This window comes from Protopterus annectens, chromosome 6.part0, assembly GCF_019279795.1.
Source record: "Protopterus annectens isolate FY-2018-M chromosome 6.part0, PAN1.0, whole genome shotgun sequence".
Classification (NCBI taxonomy): domain Eukaryota; kingdom Metazoa; phylum Chordata; order Ceratodontiformes; family Protopteridae; genus Protopterus; species Protopterus annectens.
Genome location: NC_056737.1, coordinates 1,110,349,014 through 1,110,376,270, shown reverse-complemented (window position 1 = coordinate 1,110,376,270; position 27,257 = coordinate 1,110,349,014). Strand labels below are relative to the sequence as shown.

At 40.5% G+C, this 27,257-nt stretch overlaps 1 protein-coding gene across 1 annotated transcript in view; it reads left to right on the top strand.

Moving 5' to 3' along the window:
* The window catches only part of ALDH6A1 (aldehyde dehydrogenase 6 family member A1), a 403,302-nt gene that overhangs the window by 164,232 nt on the left and 211,813 nt on the right, over positions 1-27,257 (top strand). Inside the window, exons 4-5 of the mRNA XM_044074724.1 lie at positions 7,915-8,076; positions 25,118-25,196. Coding sequence (XP_043930659.1) covers positions 7,915-8,076; positions 25,118-25,196 — 241 coding nt within the window. The remainder of the gene's footprint in view (positions 1-7,914; positions 8,077-25,117; positions 25,197-27,257) is intronic.

Below are 27,257 nucleotides of genomic sequence, written 5' to 3'. Positions count from 1 at the left end.
GATGCTTGCACTGCTCCTGATACTTTACCTCCAGCCCCTGCTAAGCCCGATAGGTTCTACAGGGTCCCGGACACTCATCACCATTTATACAAGGCTCCTTTTGCAGATCCTGAGACTATCTCCCAGGGGCCTAAGGCAGTAGCTCCGACCTCAGCGAAAAACCCTCTCCCTTCTGAAAGGGAATCCAGGTCCTTAGAGAGATGGGGTAAAATGTATACACCTCTGCTACTCTCTCAGCTAGAGCTTTGAACTGTCAGTTTCATATGATCCAATACCAAGAGTTTATGCTTGATCAGTTAACTAAGAAACTGTCCTCTGATGATTCCTTAGATAAGAAATATGTTCTAGAAATGGTGAATAACATTCAGCAGGTTAGTAACCATTCCTTAAAATGTGGCTATGATGCACTGGAGGCTTCATTTAGATCAGCCATGACTGGCACAGTTATAAGAAGGCATGCATGGTTGAAAGAACAGGTCTTGCCGGATCTTGTTAAAGCAAAGCTATTAGATGCTCCTATGGATAAGGTCAGTCTATTTGGTTCTCCTGCCCAACAGGTACTGAAGAAAATGGAAGAGAAGGCAAAATCTGTACAAACAGTGAAAGATTTCTTACAGGTTCAGCCCCCAAGGTTTAGCAGGAACTGGCCTTCCAAAAATTGGTCCTTTCCAGACTCCTCTAAAACTCAGAGAGGCAGGAATAGGCGTTCAAGAGGCAGAAACCAATCCAGAGGTGGTGCCTACAGGGGACGCCAGTGGCAAGGCAACAACCAGCGAGGCACAGACACAACCACTACCACTGCAACAGGACAATCACAGTGACTTGGCTCTGACTCCGCCTACCAGGGAACAAATAGCAGCACCCTTAGGCGGAAAGTTAGCCTTATTTTCAAAAAACTGGCACTATATCACAAGAGACAAGTGGATTTTGCAAACTATAGACCAAGGCTACAGGTTTCATTTCCACACTTTACCAGTAAAAGAGGAATGCCAAACCTACCACCAAATCAAAAGACAGAAGCTCTAAAACAAATAGCTCAATTAGCAAAGATGAGAGCTGTGGAAAGGGTACCACCTACAGAACAAGGCAAGGGATTTTACTCCAGACTCTTCCTGGTACCAAAAAAGAGAAAAATTGGAGGCCTATTCTCGACCTGTCCGCTTTAAACACATTCATCATTGTTCCAAAATTCAAAATGCTGACCCTACAGCAACTTCTTCCCATGCTGGGCAAGGAGTATTGGCTGGTAACTCTAGATCTCAAGGAGGCATACCTGCACGTCCCCATACGACCAAATTGCAGAAGATACCTCAGATTTCTTGCAGGATCAGAGCATTATCAATTCTCAGCATTGCCCTTTGGCTTATCTACTGCCCAGAGTGTTCACGAAATGCCTGGCATCAGTAATCGCTCACTGCAGGCTTCAGGAATCCAAATTTATCCATACCTGGACGACTGCCTGATACAAGCGGACAACAAAACAAGCTGACACAAGACTTACAAAGAGTCATTTGCTTACTACAAGCCCTGGGATACACAGTCAATTTAAAAAAGTCAAGACTGATACCGTCCCAAACAATAACCTTCTTGGGTGCAGAGTTGGACACAGTAAAACAGATGGCATTCCTAACTGCAGAAAAACAAGAACAACTTCCTCTCTACTTCTTGGCATTAACAAAACAGAACAAACTAACAGCAAGGAAAGTACTGCAGGCCTTGGGCTTCATGGCATCCTGCATAATCCTGGTCCCCCATGCCAGACTGCATATGAGAAAGCTACAGTGGTACGGAAGGAATTTATAGTCACAACACAGGCACAGCTTAGAAACGAAATACCACTAATCCCATGCCTGAAACAAGAGTTCCTATGGTGGGCTCAGGCATGCCAGTCAAACCCAGGTTTGTCCTTCCACAGCATTCAACCAAGCCAAACCATCACAACGGACGCCTCAGACCTCGGTTGGGGGCCACATGCTGGACAAGTGCATACAAGGCTTATGGACTCGAGATCAGCTGCCAGTGCACATAAAGCAAAAAAATGCTGGCAGTAAAACTAGCAATCCAGAATTTCAGACCATTCCTCCAAGAAGGCCAATTGATGATAAGGACAGACAACACCACAGTCATGTGGTACATCAACAAACAGGGAGGCACTCATTCATACCCTCTATGCCGAATGGCTCTGGACCTATGGAATATGGCTCTGAGTTACAACATTCAGTTACAGGCAATATTTGTACCGGGAAAAGAAAACCTCCTAGCAGACATGTTAAGCAGAACTACCTCGGATGCTCACGAATGGATGCTACACCCGGACATCTTCAAGGCCATCACAAAGAAATGGGGACTGCCACAAATAGACCTATTCGCATCCCCACTCAATCACCAGCTCAAGAAATTCTGCGCAAGGACATACCACCCACTTGCTTGGAAGGTGGACTCTCTATCCTTCAGTTGGAAAGGCCTGACAGCATATGCATTTCCACCTCTTCCTTTGATGCACAAGGTACTACTGAAAATCAAAGAGGAACGTCCAAGGATAATTCTGATAGCTCCAGATTGGCCAAGACAACATTGGTATCCATTACTGAGGAGCATGTCTCGGGAAGCGTGGACACTACCCTGATTCCTTTGATGTTAACTCAGAGCGACTACAACATCCTGCATCCAAACCTGAAAACTCTGCAACTGACTGCCTGGAACATTACATAAGAGCAACTAACCCAGATTTATCCCAAAGGGTTAAAGATATTATCCTTGAGGCCCGCAGACCTTCAACAAGAAGGAACTATGCAGGAAAATGGAAAAGGTTTCTCATTTGGAGTACTGAAAGGGGGAAAGATGTGTCAAAGGTCGACATTGCCAACATCCTGGAGTATTTGGCAGAGCTTCTCCATACAGGCCTGTCCTATTCCTCCATCAAGATACATGCATCAGCTATTTCTGCAGAATACAGCTTCGAGCCCCCTGTCTTTTCACATCCTCTACTCAGGCAGTTTCTGAGAGGAATTAAGAATGTAAAACCTCCTAGGAAACCACCATTACCAGCATGGGACTTGAACTTTGTGCTAGAAAAATTGTCACTCCCCCCTTTTGAACCAGCAGCAACAGCAGATCTTCAACACCTATCCTGGAAAACTGCTTTCCTGCTGGCAATTACTTCAGCAAGAAGGGTTTCGGAACTACAGGCTTTAATGGCAGTACAACCCTTCCTAATCCTCCATCAAGATAGAGTGTCCATGAGAACTAATCCTACATTTATGCCTAAGGTGGTATCCAGAGTGTCTCTAAACCAGGCAATCCACCTACCTACCTTCTTTCCCAATCCACAGAACAGGGGGGAAAGACTGCTGCATACCTTGGACGTACATAGACAGTTGCGCTACTACCTGGACAGAACCAAGGGCAATAGAAAAACTGACCAGCTTCTGGTAGCATATGCAACAGGAAGTTAAGGAAAAGCAATTTCCAAACAGACAATCTCCAAGTGGATAGGAAATTGCATTAGATTCTGTTACTCCTACCATGGAAAGCAAATTCCACAGAACATAAGGCCTCATTCTACAAGGGCTACAGCCACTACCACAGCTTTCTTACGAGGAGTGGCTACCAAGGACATTATAGAGGCTGCTACTTGGACCTCCGTGCATACATTTGCCAAGCATTATAACTTACCTCTATACTCTAGATCCCGAGCAGGGTTTGCCACTGCTGTTTTGCAAGGGATCCTAACTACACCATAATTTCTTCTTCCTCCTCCCCTAGTTTGGCTATGGTATTCTACCCATTTGTAAGGACTGCAGATGCATCCTTGAAGGACATAGTACAGTTTTGTACCTACCATAAATGTAGATGTCCGAACAGGATAGCATCTGCAGTCAGGATTACCCACCCTCCTTCTCCTCTGTGGTATTCCTAGGGTATTTGCCCACCTAATAGCTAGCTGGGGGGGGGATTTCTTATGGTGTATTTGTTTGTATATATGTACATACATGCTTATTTTTTGTGTTGCCTTCTACCTTTTGGAAACATTGGCATTTATCCAAAAATTTAGCTATCCAGGAGGGCAACTGGCATCTGGGGCAAGAAACACTGAGGAAAATGGCGTCGGCTGATGCCTTTATACCCGAAGAACTGCAGCTATGACGTCGGGTGAAGTGCGACACCAGCCGAGGCCAGACCCAGACTTTGGAATCCGGCCGACCGAAGGGCTGCCTGACGACAGGACAACCCATTTGTAAGGACTGCAGATGCTATCCTGTTCGGACATCTACATTTATGGTAGGTACAAAACTGTACTTTATGCATCTCTGCAAAGTGTTATATAGGGGTTTGCACTGCAGCACACGTGGCAAACACCTCAGAACAGCACCTGAAGTTCTTTAACAGCTTTAAAAAAACTGTAATACTCTTGTTGCCACACAGAAATGTAGCAGATTAAAGTGGGTAAATTAACTTTTAAGCTTTTGTTTGGTCAAAGTACACTTTATCTGGCCACAGCCTGTGCTGAAAAAACACTTCACATTTCTGCTGTTTGTAAATAGTAGTACATCAGAGCACTTGAAGTTTCATGTGCAAAGAGTTATGATTGGGTCTCTTTCTGATCCTAACTACATATGTAATCTTTGACATGAATGTTTTCACTTTGCTCACCTGCCAGGGTGAATTTCATGATATCTGTTTAGCTATCACAAACAATCATAATCCCTCTATTTCATATATTAATGTGTGTGTTTTGATCTTCCAAGTCAGCTGCCTTTAATTTTAGTTATTTGCTTATCTTTGTTGACTGTTTAGGTCAGCTTATCCTAGCATCCTTTACAGCTATGACTTTGGTACTGAGCGCCAATATATTACAGCTGACAAATCATAAGGATATACAAAGGCAGTATTTCAATACTAGTATAATTGACACCATTATTATGCGAATGTAGTTTAATGCCCTGTAAAATTCTATTACCCTTGCTAAGATTGTATAACAATTGTTAACCTAAAGTAAGAGAGGGGAAGAGTAATAAAACGAGGGGAGAAGAGTTGTTGAACTGCAGAAAGGGTAAAGGACCCTAGAGGTAGGAGGCGGCACTCATGGTAGCATGTAGATTTTTGGTGGTGCATAGCCTAAGACTCTAAGAGCAGAGAGAAAATTTAGCCTGTAACCCTGAAGCAGTTGTATCTGTAGGAATTTTATGAGGTGAGATTTTAAATGTTTTCTAAATTCTTTATAGTCCGTATCCCCTATTGGGGAATATTTTCTTATAAATTTAAATGTTTCTAAAAATCATGAATGATTATTTTTAAATTGTATGTATTCCCATTTTTTACTTTTTGTCTCACATGACAGTCATTGCTTTTATTTGATTGCTGGATAGTTTTCAAATTAATGCCTTTATTTAGTATGGTATTCTGATTTTTACTTTGTTTTGAAAGTGTCTCAGTATTGTGTTATTGGAGACGAGAACTAAATCCTTGTTTATTTTAAGAAACATTGCTATGGGTTCCTATGCACATTCATTTAGTAGTTTTAATTATGTAAGTAATGTGTTTGGTTTTCAAATATATTTATTACTCTGATCTGTACAAGTCTAGTTACAACTTTTGTTGTACTTAGTTGTTTTGGTATGGTTGTAATTCTTGTTCCATGTTATGCTGATGACGTTTAATATCGTCAGGATCTTTGTTTGCCTTTCTGGAGTTTTTTTCTTCCTAGGACTCCATTATAAATGAGAAATCCCAACTAGATATTTCCCGTTAATAAAAAGAAAATTAATAAGAATCTTTCCTGCTTTGATAGGGACATCAGTTTTATGATTTGCTGTGTTGACTTGTCTGACGTTTTTCAGCACTTCAGGGACAAGCATACCATTAATTACAGAATCCAGTGGAGATGGTTGCTAAATATCAGCTTTATTCATTAGATAAGGAAGTCTGTCTTGCATAGTGTTCTGACTTTTGAGCCATCTGGCTTGTGAAGAGGTTCGCTTCCAGGGAAGCGTCACATTAATTGGTTTTCTGCAAAATCTGGTTTAACTCGAGACCAACTCTCATTTTCTGTTTGGCTTAGTATCTTTGTATCACTTTCGGCTCACCTTCTTTTATCTCTGAAACTCTATCAGGGAAGAATGTATCCTCCACACCCAGAATGTGCCCTGCCTCCTGTAAATCTGGTTTAAGAGGTTCCATAAGTTCACAAAAAGGTTTCCTTTGCTTTTGAGAGGAAATGTTCTGTTGTATGTATGCAGACCCCCAACTGGCTCATCAACTGTATTGTATTCTGCTGTCAGCAGACTGTCAGATAATGTAGTGAAGACCATTTTTCCAGACTGATGGCCACTTGTACTGATTTTTTTTTTCAGTAAAGCATTTACAGTGGACGTTTTAAGTTGTAGTCATATGATCATCTCTGCACACATTCAGATCATAATAGTGTATATTGTTTTTTATTTTCATGTTGTCCTAAAACAAGTTACTGTTGCTAAAACAGAGAATAACAATTGTAAGGCACAGCCCTTGCCCACACTCACTTACTTATATAGACATCTTCTTAGTCACAACAGCTGAGGAAAATGAAGAACCTCTCTGCAGTGCACCATCAGCTTACAAAATAGTTGGTGCAGTTTTGATAAACCATGGTAAAAAGAAATTGAAATAAACCTACTCAAACAAACTGCTGTAGTTGGGAGTGTAGAGTAGCATCTCTGTCTCCACTACATGTGTAGAACGTGCTTTGGAATGCTGTCCTTCACTGCATCTACCTTTTTATTTTCTGAGGTGTCATTGCTTGGGGTTTTATCTAATTTTCTACCCACTGCAAAATGTAGCAGCTACGCGAGTGTCAACCACATTAGTTGATTTCTCAAAAGACCTTCTAGTGTCAGTGTTTCTTGCTCACTTGCCATGATGAGCCTGTAGTGGATGTCTGCTCAGTAAATACTGCAGTTTACAATCTTGTGAAATCTTATCTGATTGGAAATGGAACCCCGTCTGCACATGGGCCATGGCCTTGCACTTTTGAAATGTGATTGTTCCCTAACCCAGGGAGAGGAATCTGTTTTCTGGAGTAATTATAACTTGAAAGTAATGGTTCTTTGCAGAAATGAGACCTCTTCCATGTTTGAGCAGCATTGGTTTATAATTGTGTGTCATTGCTCTCTGGCCCAGGATGTTCTGCTGTAATGTTACAATGGTAATGTAGTCCAGTTTTTGTGATGGTAGTATAGAGCGCACGCAGCACAGTTGTCTGTAGGTATATGCAGTGTGAGAAGTAATGCAATTGTCCCAGTGCTGTAGGCAAAAAGATGCTTAGCCGATACTAATTCATATGCTTTAAGGTGATGGGGCAGCTGTACTATGCCTTGAGTTTTGGTATTATTATTAACCCCCCCCCCATGGTTCGAGTATTGGTATTATTACACCACCAAGCCACCCTCATATCACGGAGTAATGCGGAAAAGCTATTTTTGCATATTTGATGTAGGAATTCTGAATTCGGTGTACAGCATCATATCCAAACCAGGGCCATCATTTACAACCCTTGGTGGTCTTGCCATTGCATTGCAGGGTTTTAAATGCTGCACTACAATGTAGCGGGAGGGAATCTGTTCACCTCATTGCTGTAAATTATAAGGTTGCTAATCCTCTGTGTGTACCCGCTAGTAATGAAGCTACCTGATGGCTGTGTGCTCCTCATCCCTTACAGGATTGGGTGACCAAGTTGCCCCCTTTTTTTCTCTCTCCATATAATCTTTTTCATTTATACATTTAGCAGAGTCACCCATTTTGATGCCCCAAAGGTACCAAAAAGTTCTTTGGAGCTTAACTTTTGATCTGTTTATTCACAGGCATTACTGAATTGTATCATGTTAGTATCAGATTTGACCACTTAGCAAGTTATAACTAACATTTTTTCTTTTGCAGGCTACAAATGAAGTGTGTGGTCGAGTCCCAAAGGCCACGAAGGATGAAATGGAAGCAGCAGTGAAATCTTGTAAGCGAGCATTTAATTCCTGGTCAGAGACATCAGTGTTGAGCCGACAACAGATCTTTCTCCGTTACCAACAACTGATCAAAGATAACATGGTAATTAGGATGTTGTAATGTACTTGCTAGATTTTCTCTACTTTTTTTGTTCAAATTTTATGGTAGTTCGTGTAGCACACACTTAAATTTCTTTGTGATAGTTTGTGTGAGTGCATGTACATGCATGTGTCCTTGAACTGACAGGTCAAATGTTTTTAATTGTCCTACAGGTTTTGACAGGTCAGATATTTTTAATTGTCATACAGTGTTTGGCAAAGTAAACTTTGTCATTTAGAATCACACAAGTGCAAAAACTGAATGAAATTCTGTATCTCGAGACTCAAAAGTGCAGATATCACACAGACTTAATACGAGAAGACATTAATACATATATAACTACTCACTATTTACTATAATGTTCTAGATAGGGGAATCCTAATATTGTACATAAATTAAACTCGATTTAACATTTGTTGTACAGTGATCTGTTGCTTGAGTATTGCACAGTACCGTGGCAAGACATTGCATTAAAGACGTACATTGAGTGTTGCCCATAATGAAACATTCATGAGTACTGTGCTGTGATGGAGTTACAGACTTACATTTGCTATTGTACTGTAATGAGACATTTCTCTGGCCTTACTACTACCCCTGATGACCAATGGATTGGCTTGACTTGCTGAGTATTGCACTAATATTGGAATGAAACACAGTCAAGTTATTGCACAATTTGAGACATTCTTGGTGGTTGCATTCATGAATAAACTAATCTAGCAGTTTAGATTAGTGGGTTTCTGAATATTTGCCTTTACCAGAACACAGCCTAGGTGACTGGTTACATAGTTTGCATTTCTGAACACACACGAGTTCATAAATTAAAACCTGCATTTACTGAAATTTGTTTTCCAATCGAGGAGCACTGTTTATTTCTGAAATTAAAAGATTGCACTGTTTATTGCTTGATGTTTGCAAGCTAGAATCATTCTTGTCACAGCTTGGTGATAGCAGCCTTTGATCTGAAGGTGTCGACATGTCCACCGATACGCAACATTGCCAGTGGAAATCTGTATTATGTCTGTGCATTTTATATCCAGCTTTGAAACAACACGAGCAGTCATCTGGAAGGACTCCACCACCCATGAAATAAGCAAACGATCTAACTAATGTTTTTGACTCTGCTTTTCTGACATTAGTGTTTTCACTCCTGAACTGAATTATTAGTTTTACTTGTAATGGACTTGTGACTTTCCTGCCCTTGATACCACTCTGGGCTCTGAAGCGATGTACCAAAAATTAGTAATTCTGGCATTTAGTGTATGTGAGCCAAGGCAGTGTCACAGTGATTTTTATGGTTAATACAAAGCAAGCAAGAACCAAGAAGTATTCCAGAAAAGGTCAGATTTGACCAGGAGATTTTCTTTTTGTTTGAATTGTATGTGCTTGAAGAAAGCTATTTTTTTATATTGCTTGACAAAGATCTCCATTTCCTGGATTGTCTGTTTCAGTTCACCATGTTGCTGTATGTATAATAGTATTTGTGCCAACAGATTTAAGAGTGTCCAAGCCAGCTTTGTGCGTGCGTGTGTGTGTGTGTGTGTGTGTGTGTGTGTGTGTGTGTGTGTGTGTGTGTGTGTGTGTGTGTGTGTGTGTGTGATTATTAACATTGTGCCCTTAAAACCTTAGCAGGTGTAAATAGACAGAGGCTTTTTGTACCTCATAGTGTTTTAACATTAACTGAAAAATTAGTAAAATTCAAAGGGATCCTCTGTAAGCCAATTACCTGTAGAATAAAATAGCTGAGATTATTGAGCATTCTGTAATACCACCAGGAGGCAGTTAACACTGCCACCTGACAGCACTTTATTCTCCACTTCAATTCCTGGCTGGGGTCCATTCTCTTTGAAATCTGCATGTCCTTCCTGTGTCCAAAGATTGTTTTTGTTAGTCTGTGGGTTCTTTACCTTTTCTAAAGGCATGCCATAATTAAATGGCTGATCTTCCAAATTTCAAAAAGTAGCAAGTATGTGAATAACTCTGTGTGTCTGTAATAGACTGACATCCTATCATGCATTACTTTCTCTGCCTTGTGCTTAAGTGGTGGGGGTCTTGAACTGCATTGAAGTAGTTATTTGAGAATAAGTGAAATATTATAGTATTTAATTATATTTGATTATATTGTGCTAAATGGTCATCTCTGAACTTATGTTAACAGTAGTATTGTTCTACAGTAAATTACATCCACTATTTAAAAACAATAAAACATTACTTAAGAGCCATTTGTGAAGGGAATAGTCTGGACTTTATTGTACTAAAATCCCTTCCCTTCCACTAAAGGATCGGTTAAATGATTTTTTTTAACAGTTGACACTTCTGTTTATAGGCAGCTGGATTAGTTTTTTGTATTGCTAGGATGTTCTTATATACACCACAGAGGAACCTGCACCTCTGCCTGCTCATAGTACTTTTCCTAAATGATCAGGTTGTAGCAGGCTTTGTATTCACTGCCGAGACCAAGAAGTAGGCTACTTGGATGTAAGGAGTGGTTGAGAGATGGTTCATAGGTTGGTACTAGGCTAGTGTCCCTAGGGCCAATACAAGCCTAGCCAAAAAGGTTCCCTGGCTTTCGCCACCCAAGAACAGCAGTGGTTGGTGGGTCAGGAAGCTGAATTTTATGTGTGGTATCATGTCTGAATGAAGCCAAGTTATTTGTCTTTATTACAAGAAAGTCTTTTTACAAGAAAGTACAGTTTATGGTAACTGACCATAATGGCAGATGTACAAGCATTAGGATCATTGCTACAGGACTCGAGTCAGAACTTACTGCCAGAGGATGATGTCCATTCTTGGCCTGACTATCAGCAGCTGGATGTTCCATGGCATGTGAAAATGCATTCTCAAACTATGACTTACAGGGAAGACCTGTTATAAAATGTAGTATATTTGCCTACTTATTTCTGCTCATTTTGGTGGTATAGAGGAGAAAGGCAAACAGGCCACACCAACAAAAACTCTTGTGACTGCCTGAATAAACCAGAGCACAGACGCTAAGTATATAGAAGAATGCAAAACATTTAAATAAATAAATATAAAAATATGCAGAGCAAGTCATGGTGTATTTAGTTACTGCTCAGTATCTGAGTTGTTTGGCTTCTGCTACATACCTACAATCAACTGCATTACTAGCTGAGTTAAGTACAGACTTGCAGTGTTAAAAGATCGTACTGCATTTTATTTTTCTATTTAATTGTTTCATAGAATATTGTGGTCTCTCTTTGTCTCTGCAGTTAGTTTCCCACCCGCCATCCCTGTTCTTGTTCTCGTATTAATCTTGATGTCTTTGGAATCCTCCCCCCCGTACATTTATGTGTGAACACTCCTTCTGGATTTATCTCATTTGCTCACTCAACTGACTACAGTGAGATCATATTTTGACTCTCCTACTATTCCCATCTGTTCAGCTCTATCCCAGCTCTATTCCAGTCTACTGTCACTAGCTCATTCTACCTAATACAGAGAGAACATTTGTGAAGGGTAAGCCACTTAGGTCCTTAATTTTGAGTTATCTTCTGTTTCTCTTTTCTCCCTTTCCACTTTCCAAAAAAAAAAATTCTAAGCTTACCTGCCTTTCCTGTAACTAGTCTAGTCCAGATACTGATTTGCTGTAACCAGGACTGTTCGTAAGCTTCTGAGCCCCCAAAGCCTTTCTGTGTTGGAGGGAAGCCTTCTAGCTTATCAGTGGGAGTAGTAAGCACTAGGTAGCCTATCTACGACAAGAGTGGTTTCTGGCCCAGAAATTGTAGTTTATTGGCCGTTTGAGCAGTTTTTCCATCTCTTTCAACTTTCTGGTCTAAAAGCCCAGGTTTGCACTTGTTTCCTATCTTTCCTGTAACTAGTGTAGTCCAGATGCATATTTGCTGTATCCAGGACTGTTTGTAAGCTTCTGAGCCCCCCCCCAAGCCTTTCTGTGTTGGAGGGAAGCATTCTAGCTTATCAGTGGGAGTGGTAAGCACTAGGTAGCCTATCTACCATAAGATCCCGGTACAGATTCTTAGTTTTAACACTTGAATTTGCTTATCCGTGCTCAGCACTTGTTCAGAACTTGTTAACACTAAATAAGCTACAAATTACTACAGCACTCAACCTTCCTCTTTACTTGGAGGAAAACAGTTTTTGTACTTAATTTCCTCACTTGCTTACAGAAAAAAACGCTCTTATACTCACTTTCCTCACTTGTCTAGAGGAAAGTATTTTTTTATTCAGGCATGTCCAAGGGTCAGCTCCCAGTGTTCCCAGTGCCTGATGAATCTGGGCATCTTGGGGCAATGTAGCTATTGCCTCATGTACATAGACCACCCTGTACACCACCAACACCACAACCTGTAAGAGATGCACTTATCTAGCCAAACTAGAGGTAAAGCTCTCTCCAACCAAGACTGAACTTGACAATCCAAGATCAAGTAAACACTTGCACCACACCACACTCATCACATAGTCCCACTAAACCTACACCACCAAAATCCATACATAGAAATGCAAAAACATTCGCAGAGGCTCTCAATAATCTGCTCAATCAACAGAGACCCCCAGAGCAGAAACACAAGCAACCTCCACCCCCCCCAACACAACCCAACTGACACACAGCCCACAGACTGTGTGCCAGTAAACCACAGCCCTTAAAGCAAAACAATGTACCCAACACTAGTCATAGGTGATTCTATCATCAGGCACACTTATGTCCCACTCACCAGGCTAAACAAGGAGAAGGTTACTGTCAGCTGCCTGTCAGGTGCCAGGATCCGCCACATAACCCACACACTCAGGTCACTCCACAACAAGTACAAATATGACTCTGTTATTGTCCATGTTGGTGTGAATGACCGGAGACGTACCTCCCTGGACTACATGAAGAGAGACATGGAAGAGCTTTCCAATCTTGTAGCTCAGGCAGGTATGACCCTAGCCCGGAGTAGCATCCTGCCATCGCCCAGCATGATACTGCAGTACAAGGACAAAATGATTGACTTCAACAATTGGCTAAGCTTCTGGTGTCATTCTAAGGGGATCCAATATCTGTCTGCCTGGGACGACATGGTCGACAGACCATGATACTTTGCCAGAGATAGGCCTGCACCTGTCGCCCCTGGGATTCCGGATACTGGCTAAGGCTCTTGCTACCCCTGTAGTGCCTTTTTTAGGCATGGTTCAAATGACAAATTCACCACCGTAACAGGCAAGCAAAAACTGAGGGTAATGCTACTCCATGGTAGACGTCTAAATCTCAAAATGCACTCACTCGAGGTACTCCTTAAAATAGAGAACATCGATATCTGTGCAGTGACTTGAGACCTGGTTCAAGGCTCTAGAGAGCACCCCTGCATTACCAGGCTATAACTCATACCACACTTTTTGGCCATGTAACCTGGACCAGAACACCAAAGGCAGAGGTGTGTCCATATTCATTAAGGACATCCACACTTCCAGGCTAGTGCAGCATAATGCATCCGAGGTTATCCATGTGCAATTAACTGTGGGCAAAACTGCTATCTAAATTGTAGCTTGCTACAGATCCCCCACCATGCCCCAGGATTCTCACTCCTCTTTTCTTGATATACTGGAAAATATTAGGGTTCAACCAAACACTCTAATAATGGGTGATTTCAACTACCCCGCCATTAACTGGGAAAACTGCTCGTGTACCAACTCCTTCGCTCAACACTTTCTGGAATTCATAAATTCCAATGCCGTGGATCAGCTTATCCACACTCCCACCAGGGGCAACAATATCCTAGACTTAGTCATTACCAACATGAGTGACCGGTGTTCCACACCTGAAGTCAAGTCCTCGTTGGTCAGATCCGACCATAAAATCACCCTTGATAACCGCATCCCGCCCCACCCACCATTAAGGAAACCATAGTAAAACATTTCTCCAAAGCCAACTTCATGCTTCTTAAGACAGAAGTGGCGAACTTCATGACACCCATGCAGATGGACTACAGTTACGACTGCTCATTTCTGCACAAATGCACTCTATAAGTACTTACATGAGTGCATGGATCGTGCTATCCCAAACAGAACCAAGATGCTATCCTCCAAAAAAAGGAAGCCAATCTAGTGGTCCCCTGCCATAAACAAACTCTACAACAGAAGGAAGAAACTGTTGCGAAAGAGAGTAAAATCCCATGAGTGGAGGAGCTCCCTGGTCAGCCTCAGTAAGAAGCTGAGATCCCTTATAAGATCTTCCAAAGCTAACTACGAAAACAAAATTGCCAATGATTCTAAGGGCAACCACAAAGCATTCTATAGCTCTGTCAAGAATCTCAATGGCAACACCCAGATCCGCTCTGAGTTGCAGCACAACAGCATGAAAATTACAGAACCAACTGATATTGCCAACATCCTGGTAGATAGGTTCAGTGCTAACTTTACCCCCCTCTCACTCCCTAAAGAGCCTATATCTATACAGGAAGAATGCAGAGTCCCTGTAATCACATCTTTGCAGGTAAAATCTGCACTCTCTAAAACCAAAAACACAGCATCCATGGGACTGGACAACATCCCAGGCTGCGTTTTGCATGAACTTCAGAACGACCTGGCTCCCCACCTAAGCACCATGTTCAATTATATTCCCACATCAGGCTTTGTGCCCACTGAATGGCGCACAGCAACAGTTATCCCACTCCACAAAGGGGGAGCCACCACTGATCCTGGGAACTATCGCTCTGTTAGCCTGACAAGTCTGGTCTGCAAGGCCATGGAACGAATAGAGTGCAACGCCCCTTTTGGAATGTACCTCACAAGACATCTGCAGCAGCTTGAAAGGCCGCAGAAGTACCTCACAAAGAGGATTACTGGCATCAAGCAGATGCCATCTCAGAAACACTCCAGCTTTACTCTGCAGCATATCTCCTACTCCGAGGAGATCTCTGCCTAACATATAAAGCTATGTTAAACCCAGAGCTGTTGGACATGCTACACCTAAAGAAATCCCAATCCCTCTGAGATACACGCTCTAGGGACCTAAACCTTGCCACCACAATAAAAGGACATGCTGGAAGGATAGATTCCTGTCCCAGAAACTTCCTATACTCTGGAACAAGCTACTCATCTATGTCAAGCAAAGTTCCTCATTAGCACTCTTCAAGAAAAATCTTGATGGGTGGATGGGAAATAGGAAATGCACCCCGGGGATCACTTCTCTGGCTCTGCTCGACAGAGGCACAGGAAATTAACTTTCTTGGGTGGCGCAAGCCTAGGAACCTTGTTGGCTTACTTAGGCCCTTGGGCCAATAGCCTAGTACCTACCTATGAACCTGTATATGCAGTTTGAAACTATTGCTGTGTGTGCATAGGTTGTGATGGTTCTCAGAGTAAGAATTAAGGCAGATCTTTCAACTTTCTCTGTTTTGGAGGAACAACCCTATTTTCAGGCCTAATGTTATCCCTGCACATAATGTACCCAGTTTTTGAGGTATGTCCCTATTTTCAGGCTTGATTTCCCTCTTCACACAATTTTCTGAGTCCTCCTCATCACACATGATTTTTGAGCTGTCTAGTATGCAAAAAAACACACTACATGACCAAAATTTTAGTGGCATCAATAATTTAAAAAAGAGGGCACATATCTTACAGCATCCCTTTGCACAAACAAAAAAAATGATCTTGTATTGTAGAATTTTGTAATAGTTTATTAAAGTCTACAGATTTTACATTGTATGTTTGATAATGCCCTACTTTGTTTTTTAAACGTGTTTCTTAGTAGTATCCCCCTGGAAGGGGGGAGGAATTGTGTGTAGTTTGTTAATCAAGTCTTATGCTAATTAGATGTCCAGATTTTTAGTTGGTTGTACCTATTTTTCATTGGCTGCAGCATGAGAGGTATAAGGAGACAGTGGATGGGTATGATAATTGAACCAGTATGCTCAGTTTTTGTTTGTTAGTTAGTTAACTGGGTTAGAACACTGATCCATGTGGACCTTTTTCAGACTCCACCCAGGAGCATTGACTGGCTAAGTGACTTAGAGTCACACATCTGGCAAATGCAGGTGGAAGGGCTTAAAACCCTGTATCTTTGGTAATAAGAAGCCACTTCTAAACCACTCATTGCCTTAATCCTCTGTACTAACTGCCAGACCTATGTACCAGGTGCAGGAGGCAGGGAGCCTGTCCTACAGCAACGGTCCTGGTATTACAACCATCATTGCTATAAGAATTGTATATTTATATTTGAAGAGCATAAAGTAGGGCAGATTTAAAGGCTCCATGTGTAAGCACATCACAACACACACATCGTTGCAGAAACAATCCACTGATCTCCCAGTCTGCATGTCCATTTTATGACTCTTTGGAAAGGTATGGATAAGTGAACATGTAGCAGGCTTCACAAATATCCTGTCAGCAGACATTTCTAAAGTGGGGTGCATTGGTAGCTGTTGGTGCAGCTCAGTGAACCCTGATCTCCCCATACAAATGCTGCAATGTACTTATTTCAGAAAACACGGAGGTTAACTAAATACTAGAAAAGGGTCTGTTATTATAATGTGACCGATTTTCCCTTTATGAAAGAAACAAACATTTAATCAGCATTTCTGAGAGGCTTTATGCATAATATAGCTCTTAAGCTCCGTGGGCATTGAAGCAATGCAGTTTTCTTTCCCCTTTGTGGGGTTGCTTGGAATAGGACATTTGGAGCTTTTCATCCTGAGCCTCTGCTGAAAATGAGCTTCCACCCACTCAGACTTTCCTGGTAATCAAATGTCAATAAATTGAGCAGATTAATTCATAGTAAATTTAGACATTAAGCTTAAAGGAAGAATTTGTTTTTAAAGATGCCCTTTCCTTCTGGACAACTCAGTATAAGGCTTCCAAGACGTTATTTTTTATTTTATTTTTATTTTACATTTGTTTACCGGGAAAGTCCGTCTGGACACAGGTCCATTTTCAGCGGAGGCACAGGGAGGAAAGCTCCAATACAATATAGTACAAAAAGTGAGATAGAGAAATAACATCATACATAATTACAAAGAAACAAAAACATCCTGCATAATTACATACTTTAGAGCATGCTAGTATGTTCTAACATTCCAGGTGTGTAGTAGTAGTAGGCAATTGTCAGTGTTTAAAGAGACATTGATTGATTAGTCAGTAGGCACTTGGGGGATAAGTAGTTAGGTAAAATAATAGAAAAAGAGAAATTGGGGAGCAACTGTTTACTCTTGAGTGGAATCCCAGCAGTAGTGCAGCAGTGTGGTTTAACCAGGAGAGTTACATGAACAAAGCCAGTTATTTAAGTAGTGGGTTTTGAACTTTTTTAAATTGGGAAGGAGGTGGTAGAAGTTAGGTGTTGTGGGAGTGAGTTCCAGGATCTGGCAGTAGAGCAGGCAAAGAGTGATTTGCCAGCATCATTTTATGTTTGATGACACGTATATGGTTTAGATAAGTAGATCTTAAGGTTCTGGTGGTTGTATGGTGGTTGATTAGGTTTTGAAGGGCTGGAGTTTTCTCAGGAAGGTAGAAGAGTCTATGTGCAATTAAGAGATGGTCAGGAAGAAGAAGTTGAGGTAGCTCAAGCTAGTTAAGTTGTTTGAGGATATACAGTGATGGGCTCTATAGGAGGTTACAGCGGCAAAGCTGGCAATTCTGTTGTAGCATGAATTCATTTTGGTAAGTTCAGTTTGACGAAGGTTGGTTAAGATGGGGGAGGCATAAAGAAGGATGTATAGGAGATGGGTTCTTGCAATAGTGGCTTTGGTGTGTTTAGTGATGAACTGTCTGTTCCTGTGTAGGAGTCAAAGCATTTTGTTAACTTTGATTGTTTGGGCTATGTGTATGACAAATTTCAGGTTATTGTCAATCTCTACACCTAGAAGTTTAGTGTTTGTTGTTGGTATGATTAGTATATTATCTTTAGATTTTATGGTAAATTCATTGTTTGGTGGGGGTGATCTACCTGGGCTAAAGATGATGAGCTTGTTTTTTTTGGGGTTAAGAATAAGTTTGATGTTAGTGAACCATGTTTCTGTTAGGGTGAGGTTATTTTGGGTTATGGTTCTTAGCTCATCGAGGGTGGGGGCAGTGCATATAATAGTAGTGTTATCTGCATATTGAACTATTGAGGCAGAGGGTGAGGATGAGGCAATGTGGTTAGTGAACAGTGAAAATAGTAGGGGCCCAAGAATGGATCCTTGAGGGACACCGATGGCTACTGGCAGTAGGGGAGACAATTGGTCTTGCCATAGGACTGCTTGTTGGCGATTTGATAAATAATTGTTGAACCATGATATGGTAGGGGAACTTATGTTGAGGGGTAGCTAGGATTTCTAGGAGCATGCTGTGATTAACCATATCAAAGGCTTTGGACAAGTCTAGGAATATGGAGGATACGAATAATCCATTGTTTCTATGTTGATTGACGGTTGATTGTTGGTGTAGGCAAGTAATGCTGTGGTGGTGCTATGGGTGGGTCTGAAGCCATGTTGGGATTTGGATAACAGGTTATTTTTTAGGATTTTTTGATAAAGGTGAGAGAATAGTGACGGGGCGGAAGTTGGTAAGTTCAGTGGAGTTACCCCCTTTGTGTAATGGTAAAATACGTGATATTTTCCTTGCGTCAGGTACTTTACGTTCTGTGATTGACCTGTTTGAAATGGAGATGGGGATAGGTATGGCTTCTGCTGAAATCTGTAGGAAGTCTGCTGGTAGATTGTCAGCTGCTAGTGTGGTTGGTTTGAGTTTTTGTAGGAGTTTGGCAATAGTATTGGGTGAAACTTGGATGTAGGGTGAAACTGGTGGAGTCTGAGTGTCTCCTGATATGGGGCTGCTAGTTGTGTTTTGTGTGTTGGCTAGAGCTTGGACTGTTTCTGTAAAGTGTTTATTAACTTGAGTAGGGATGTTGTCATGGTTGTTTGGTAATAAAGGGAAGGAGTGGGTGATTTGCCTGGGTGGAGTAAACTATTTATTGTGGCCCAGAGTTGTTTTAGGGTTGTGGGCATATTTTTCTTGCATGGTTTTATGGTAGTTGATTTTTTCAAGTTTTATCAATTTTTTGGCTATATTGTGGAGTTCAAGGTAAGTCTGTTTCAGGGTGCCAGATTTGTGCATGTGAAATTGTAACCAGGCTTTATCGCTTTCTTTCATTGTAATTTTAGTATCTTTTGTTAGCCAAGGGGCATGGTTAGTTTTGATTCTAATGGTTCTGGAGGGTGCAAGACTGTCAAGGATTTTTAGGAAGGTTGAGTTGAAGTATTGCAACGCTTCATCAAGAGGTAGGTTTTTAAGGGAGGTCCAGTTACAGCTCTTTAGTGAATTGATTAATTCATTGGTTTTAAAGGTCTTCTTGTTGCGTACTACTCTGAGGATTGGTTGTTCGCTCTGGTGGGCTCTGTTCCTAATTAAGTAGGTAGCTTGGTGGTCAGGAAGACAGCCAGATTCTTGAGCTAGGGTAGGGTCAGATATTAGAATCCAGTCCAAGATGGGCTGGCATTTGGAAGTTTTATCAGTTCTTGTGGGGGCTGTTATAATTTGAGTAAACCCATGCAGGTTGATGTAGGTGGAGGGGTTCTGACTGGAACAGTCTGCCCAGTCAATATTAAAGTCCCCTAAGGGAATGGTTTCATGTGGAAGGGAGGATGACAACCAGTTAAGGAGGCTTTCAAGTAGGGTAGTGTTACCTGGTGGGATATAACAACCTGCAATGATTATTTGCTTGTTAGGGTTAAGTTTAAGTTTAGCTAGAATTAGTTCAACATTTGTGACTTCTTTTGAATTACATTCAAATTGCTCTATAGTGAGGTGGTCTTGGTATAGAATTGCTACACCCCCTCCCTTTCTTTCAGATCGATTTCTGAGTATAATGTTATAGTCCGGGGCAGTAATTTCATTGTTGTGGTGCTGTGGTTTCAGCCAAGTTTCTGTTAGTACAACAATATCTGGTTTGTAAAGAGCTAGTAGGGCTTGAAGGTCTTGAGTTTTGTTAAGTATGCTTCTTGCATTAATGTTTAAGAGGAGAAGAGATGTGCTAGGTCTAAGACATAGAGGGTTTGGGCATGATAAGTTTTGGTGGTTGGGTGTACTAGGTCCAGGATTAGGGTGAATGTCACCACAGCATGTGAGTGTTTGGAGTAGGTATAGGTAGAGTTTGCTTAGTTTCTGTAATATCCTAGCTGATTTTGGGGGGGGGGGGCTGTAAGTGTGAGTCTTATATGGGTAGGGAAAAGGTTGGTTGGTGGTAAGCTCCCAAGGTGATATGAGGTAGTGACTTGAACTTAATGGGAATGGTAGTGGGTTCGGTCTGCCATGGTGGTGGGGGAGTGTAATAAAGTTCGGAGTGGTAGGAGGAGTGAATGGATGGGAGAGGGAGAGAGAGGAGACATAATATGTAACATAGTGGATGTAAATGCTGGTTGTGATGTGTGTAAGACATCTTGGATGGTTGTGTAATGAGTTGGTTGTGTTTAATTGTGCTATTAATAGTTGTAGGGGTTGAGTATGGAATTGGATGTGGTGAAGGGTGTAAGATTGGGAATGATTGATAAGGTTAGATTGGATAATTGGGAGTGGGTGTGACATGAAGTTCTAGAAATTCTTCTTGCTATAATAATGGTCACTAAATCAAGAGTCTTTCAAGGTGGAAACCTCAAGTCAGTAGAAATCGGTTCAAAGGAAAGAAAAGGTTTTTTTTCCAGTACAAAATTTAGACTTTGACTAGAGCTACTAGGTGTTTAAGAAGTATCAAATTAAAAAAAGAAAATTTAGAAATTGTGGAACAGCTATGTTCGAAGATGTAGGAAGAGTTAAGTCAAATGGACAAAAGATGCATCTTAATAGGTGAGTAATCCAACTCTCTACTGTACAAGGTCAGCATATACTGAAATACTTGGAGAGACTGTAAGGCTGCCTGTATTAATGAATATGTTTCTACATCAAATAGAAGATCTAGGCTACTTGGAAGCTTTTTCTGGTATTTGTTCTTTTGGCCGCTTCAGAGTGGTCAAGACCTCATTAAAGAACAAATAATTACTTGGGATCAGCTGACCACTACCCACATATAGTCAGGCTGAGAGCCGTGAGGCTAGGTGGAAGACTTTACTCCATTTGCTTGGTCAATAACTTTTCTTTCTGGTATCAGAGTGTTCTTCAGTCTCAGTTTCTGTTGGAGGTGTGGATTCCCTCGTTTTTTCATTTTGTTGGCTTTCCTAGAAGTATGGAGTTTTAGTATAGGCAAAAAAAAAACCTAAATACAACCTCATCATCATAATCATCAACCGCCTTTTTCCCATTTTCTGCATGGAGTCAGGTGTCATGTCAACAGGCATCCTCTCTGCAGTCAGTGCTACTCTCCTGCCTTCAACACTCATGCCTTACTGTTGCAGGTCTTCTCTCACAATCCATCTACCTCTTTACTGGCCACCCTTATTTCCTCTTACCTTCTTCCTGTCTGCCCCAAATCATCTTCACCAGATTGTCTTCTGCTTTTCTGCATATGTGCCCAAACCATCGTAATCTGTTCTCTGTAATCTTTACTGCACTTGGCTTTGTCTTCTTCCCTGATATCCTCATTTCTTCATCTCTCTGTGTTCATTGTACCACCAGTATTAGGCGCGTCAGCTTTGTACGTTTCCACTGAAGCGGGAAACAAACGACTGAATGTTGTTCCGAAAGTGTCTAATATCGTCTTTGCTGAACAGGCAAAGAATCCTCGGCTTAAGAACATCGAAACAAGGATAATTATCAACATAAGGTGGTGCCATAGAGCACTTGTTGTAGTAATGTTAAGCATGGTTGCAGGGAAAGTTGCCAAACTGCGTGCTGGTCTAGTGGTTAGTGTTCTAGCTTAGGAGCTCAAGTATCGGTGGCTCAGTTCTTTTTAGCTTCCTATATATAGGGTGTGTGTGTGTGTGTGTGTGTGTGTGTGTGTGTGTGTGTGTGTGTGTGTGTGTATGTGTGTGTGTGTGTGTGTGTGTATGTGTGTGTGTGTGTGTGTGTGTGTGTGTGTGTGTGTGTGTGTGTGTGTGTGTGTGTGTGTACATTTTTTTTTTTTGGTCATACACACAAAGGCATTCTCTGTTATAACTGCTGCAAAGACTGACTTACTCCTTAGACAGACTTGGTCCCTGGTTGGTCTCTAGTTCCTGGATGTCCCTTTCTTAAATTTTCATATAATTCTTTAGTAAAGTATTTGGACGGTGGTGCGGGAGGTAGGCATCGACATTTCAACATTACATTTTTGTTATTTTTGTTTATGGCTTTCCTTCTGGTGGGCCTTAATGTCTGTGCTTCTTTACCTGTTTGCTGCTATTCCAAAGCTGCCAATTCTTTGCAACAAATAGGATATTTGAAATCATTAGAATGTTTTTCTGTCGTTTGAGGTTTCCTGCTTCGATAGAGAAGTAGAAAGCTAAGCACTTCATCTCCATCACCTCTAGCTTCCTCAACTGCTCTGCCTTTACTGCCCAGGTTTCTGTACCATATAGTGTCAGTGGTCCCACCACTGTCTTGTACACCTTACTTTTCAACTTCTGTGGCATTCTTCTGTCATACACTACCCCTGACACTCTGTGCCAGTTGGCTACAGCTCCTTTGATTATAGCTTTGATCTCCACATTCAGACTTCCCTTTTCCTCAATCACTCATCTCCGGTACTTGAAACGTTAACCTGTTCCACTATTTTTTCATCTATCTAAGTTTTCAGCTTCTTCTGATTTCTCCCGTTTGCTGCCATTACAACTGTCTTATCTGTACTCTGATTCATTGTGCATTTAGCATAGGATAGGGGAATGCAATGCAAAACTGAAGTTCTTGCTCAGAGTCTGCCTGTAATGCCAGCCTTATCTACCCATTCAGAAGTACTCCTGTGATATGCATTTGTACTTTGAGTGGTGATAGCTCTAATTCCTGTAGAGAACTGCTATCTGGCCCTCAAATATTCACAGATTTGACTGCTGGGGAGGGGGCATCCACTCCATAGTAGAAATGTGTGGTTTCCTTTTGGGCACTGGCCCAACAGACATCAAGTTTCAGGTAGTCTCACCAAGATTGTTGAAAAAGAAGTTTTAAAGAAAGCAGGAGAAATATTAATAGTCTCTGGAACCAAAATGGCTAGAGTGCCAAAAACTGACCATGATATCTGGGCTCTGGGAAGTGGACTTTCATTTTTTTAATCAGTTCCGTGAATTTCTTCAGACTGTTGATCATAAATAAAATGGAAAAAGTCACCTCCCTACCCTTAGGCTTCCTTAAAATTGGCTAGTTGGGAAAAGTATGGAAACCTGAATCCGGCTTCTTTTTGGGGAGTGGTGGACAAACCTAAACTCCAGTACCTGGAGAGAAGCTGTGCTACTCTGTGAGATGGGACAGGTGGGACCAGGGGTACCTGTGACCTGCTTGTTAACAGATTAGTATCTAATGAGACAGGGGTACCTGTGACCTGCTTGTTAACAGATTAGTAGCTTCTGTAGTCCTAATTTTTTAAAATGTGTACCTATCTGGAAATCTCTCATGTTACTGTTTAATTCCAGGTGGAGATGGGAGTAGAAGAAATATCTTGTGTATTTGCTGTGTTATATGAATGATGCAAGCTTCTTGGCTCTGTTAGCCAAACTCTCAGATTTAGCACAGGTAACACTGGATTTAAGATCACATACTTATCAAGAAAAGCATAATTTATGAGGACCTGACAGTTGCAAGAGCACGTACTCGTCACTTTCTCAGGGGACATCATTTATCCAGAACCAAATCGGATAAACTGAAATTTTAAAATGATCTTATTTTTTTTTATCAAGAATACTGACAAAAAATGAGGGCTAAGTTGACACAGTAAAACCCACTGAGCAACTTTTGCTTAATACTTCAAAAAGAACTGAAGTAAACATGAGAATTGCTTATATATATATATATATATATATATATATATATATATATATATATATATAACCAGGCTGCCTGTTAATGGCCAGGGCTTCAGACTGCTGAGGACTGATGTCCACCTTTGTCTGACATTCCAATACAAATATTTGAATCATGCAGCAACTGTAGTTGTGTATGTGCATTTGAATATGTGGTTTAATATTTCTTTTATGGTTACAGAGCTTGGCCATCTGATGCAAGTTAAAAGCTTTATATATATTTGGCGATTAGTAACTTAACTGGTTGGATGTTCTCTGACAAGACTGTGCGTAATCATGAGTATGCAGCTTATTGCAGTTTGATAGAAATTATAATATTATTGTATATGGTCCAGTTTACAATTTAGTATGTTGAAATTCAGTGTTATGGGTTTCAGTCGTATGGGTTTCATTCAAGTGACTTTTCAGTCTTTTGAAATTTCAGTCTTATTGTCTCAGTTAAATGAGTTTCAGTCAAATGAGGTTCTATCATATGATAGAAACCTCATTTGACTGAAACTCATTTAACTGAGACAATAAGATTGAAATTTCAAAAAATTTCAAAAGACTGAAAAGTCACTTGACTGAAACCCATAATACTTAATTTCAACATACTAAATTTTAAACTGGACCTTTATAAAACCAGACTGGGTGGGGTGTTATGCCCCCCACCACTCCAATGTGTATAATGTGGTGTCTGCATATATGAAATTATATATATTTTATATATATATATATATATATATATATATTATATTATATTATATTATATATAATATATATATATATATATATATATATATATATATATATAATGTGTGTTTGTGTATAATATACACAACACACGTATTTACACACGCACACCAGTCTCTCTCTCGCACACATTCTCACATGTGCTCACTCATTCATTCTGACGCGTACACACACACACACGCATACATACATACATACATACATACATACACACACACACACACACACACACACACACACACACACACACACACACACACTTTCATGCACGCTCACTCATTCACACTCTCACACACTCGCACACACTTTCTGTAATAGAAAGTCTCATAAGTAGATCTTTGGGCTTAGTATTTTGTTGGCAGTAGATGAACTTGCACATTTCCTCCTTGTATATTTATGCTGTTCTTTCCAAAGACGTTATATTGACAAAAGACCCTGAATTATTTCTTTACATTCTTTGTGTTTAGAAAGAAATTGCAAAGCTGATCACAAAGGAACAGGGGAAAACCCTTGCAGATGCTGAGGGTGATGTATTCAGAGGGCTACGTAAGTTTCTTTTTTTCTACAGTATTTGTCACACCAAGTTATCTGTGCTGCTAGTTTTGCTTATATTTTCTTGGGTGATGGTCAGAAGTCACTTGAAGTACAACCTAGATATACAGTGTGAAGCTTCACGGGTTCACAGTTTGGTGACATGACCAATGCATGTTTGTTTTTTTTTGTTTGTTTGTTTTTTTTTTTTTTTTTTTTTTTTTTTTTTTGCGCCTTAGCACTAACTGCTGATCTTTTTAGCTTATACCAAATAATTGCATAAAAATCTGTACTGTTCTGTGAACCTTTTTAAGCTATCTTGAAACGCTTTGCATTTCTGAGCTTGGAAGCAGGAAGTTACTTTGGAACTTGGCAGTGTTAAAACATTTAGTACAGACTCTGAGAAGTTTATTCAGTAACAGAAAATCTGGAGAAAAAATTGAAATTCACACAAAATGCTTTCCATTCACTTGTTAAGGTTTTTTTGTATTTTTTTTATTCTATTTTGTTGATGTGTGTTCTGTATGTTGAACTTTGAAAGTTCACTACTTTAGCTGTGGCGTTTCAGGGCAACCTTTGGATGGTTTATTTTTACGTTGAGTTTTTTTTTTGTCTTGTTGATTTGTTAATGTAATGTAGTTTGTACTTTTTATACATTATAAGTTAACCTCATTGCTTGATCTGTTGGGTTTCAATGCAGCATTTTGATCAAATTTGTTTACATTTGCATTGTGGGGGGGGGGGGGTTGGTTGGTGTGTACTTTAGACTGATGCAGGATTTATAGTGTTTTAACTGAATGGGGATTTGCTTTTTCTTTCCCACAGTTGGATTGCTGTTTGGGAACACTACTATGCACCCTTAGATCTGAAGGTTAGGACAGAGGTTATATATATTAAGTGGCACTCCTAGTTGCAGTATGTACGTAGGGAAGGGTAGTTCATTAGAGTAGGGGAGACTAATGTGGAAGGATTCTTTACAATTTGCCATTTATGAATGTCTTGGAGAAACACCTGTGTACAGGGTGAATTTTTACATGTTTAGGGATACATTATGGAGAAGAATTTAATTAGCTATCTGAATTCTAGGAGTTTTGTGTATGCAAGTATCAAATTTGGTCAGATCGTGACAAATACTGTCAACTTTTTTTTTTAATCAGAACACCTTTTATTCACCAGCAAACATAACCGCGTGAGCTTCTGAACAATTTAACAATATATACAAAAAGCAAAAAAAAAAAGTGACAGGAGACCATGTGTAGCAAACCTTTCACATAAGCGCAAAGACTTATCGGATAAAGTGCAAAACTATGCCAGTAATGTCCCATGTGACGACACTGATTTGTTTACTGGCTTGAGAAGCTTGACAGCCAGTTGTCACATTCAAATAAAACCTAATGCAGGGACAGTGACACATGATTCTGTTGTAGTACCTGTAGCTCTTGGAGGTAACCTAGAACAGGAACGAGAGAGAATTCAAATCTCAGATGCATCTCTTGGAGGTAACCTAGAACAGGAACTAAAAATGCAAGTCCCAGTCGTCATTAACAAGCAACTAGAGCTAACAGAGAAGGTGAATAATATGGTTGCTGATTATGAAGAAAGGCACAACTCGCATTTGTACTTAAAATACTTTTCATTAAAAATACTTTTCAGGACTTAAAGGTGCAGCTGAAGTGTTGGTGTGATTTTTACTTATGAAATTTAGAAAAGAATTTTAGCTACCAAAGTTTATTATATAGATATGAATAGCAAGATACAAGCAGTAAAATGTTTAGTCCCTTTAGTTTTATGTACAAGTCAGGCATATTATCAACCAGAGAAGAAGTTGTGGACAGTAATAGAGTTGAAGGATTTTATTTGGGTGGGGAAGAGGGCAAGATTTAAGTGGTATAATGATCTTCCCAACAGAGTAAGGAAATGTAGGATTACCTGATTTGAAGGGCTATTACAGAGCTATACAGTTAAAGTTCTTGTACATAACACAAGCAGAAAACTACAATTTAAAGTGGAAAGGGATGATGATGGGGGGTGTAATTCAAGAAGTAAGAAAAAATGGAAGTTTGGATGTGGATCCTT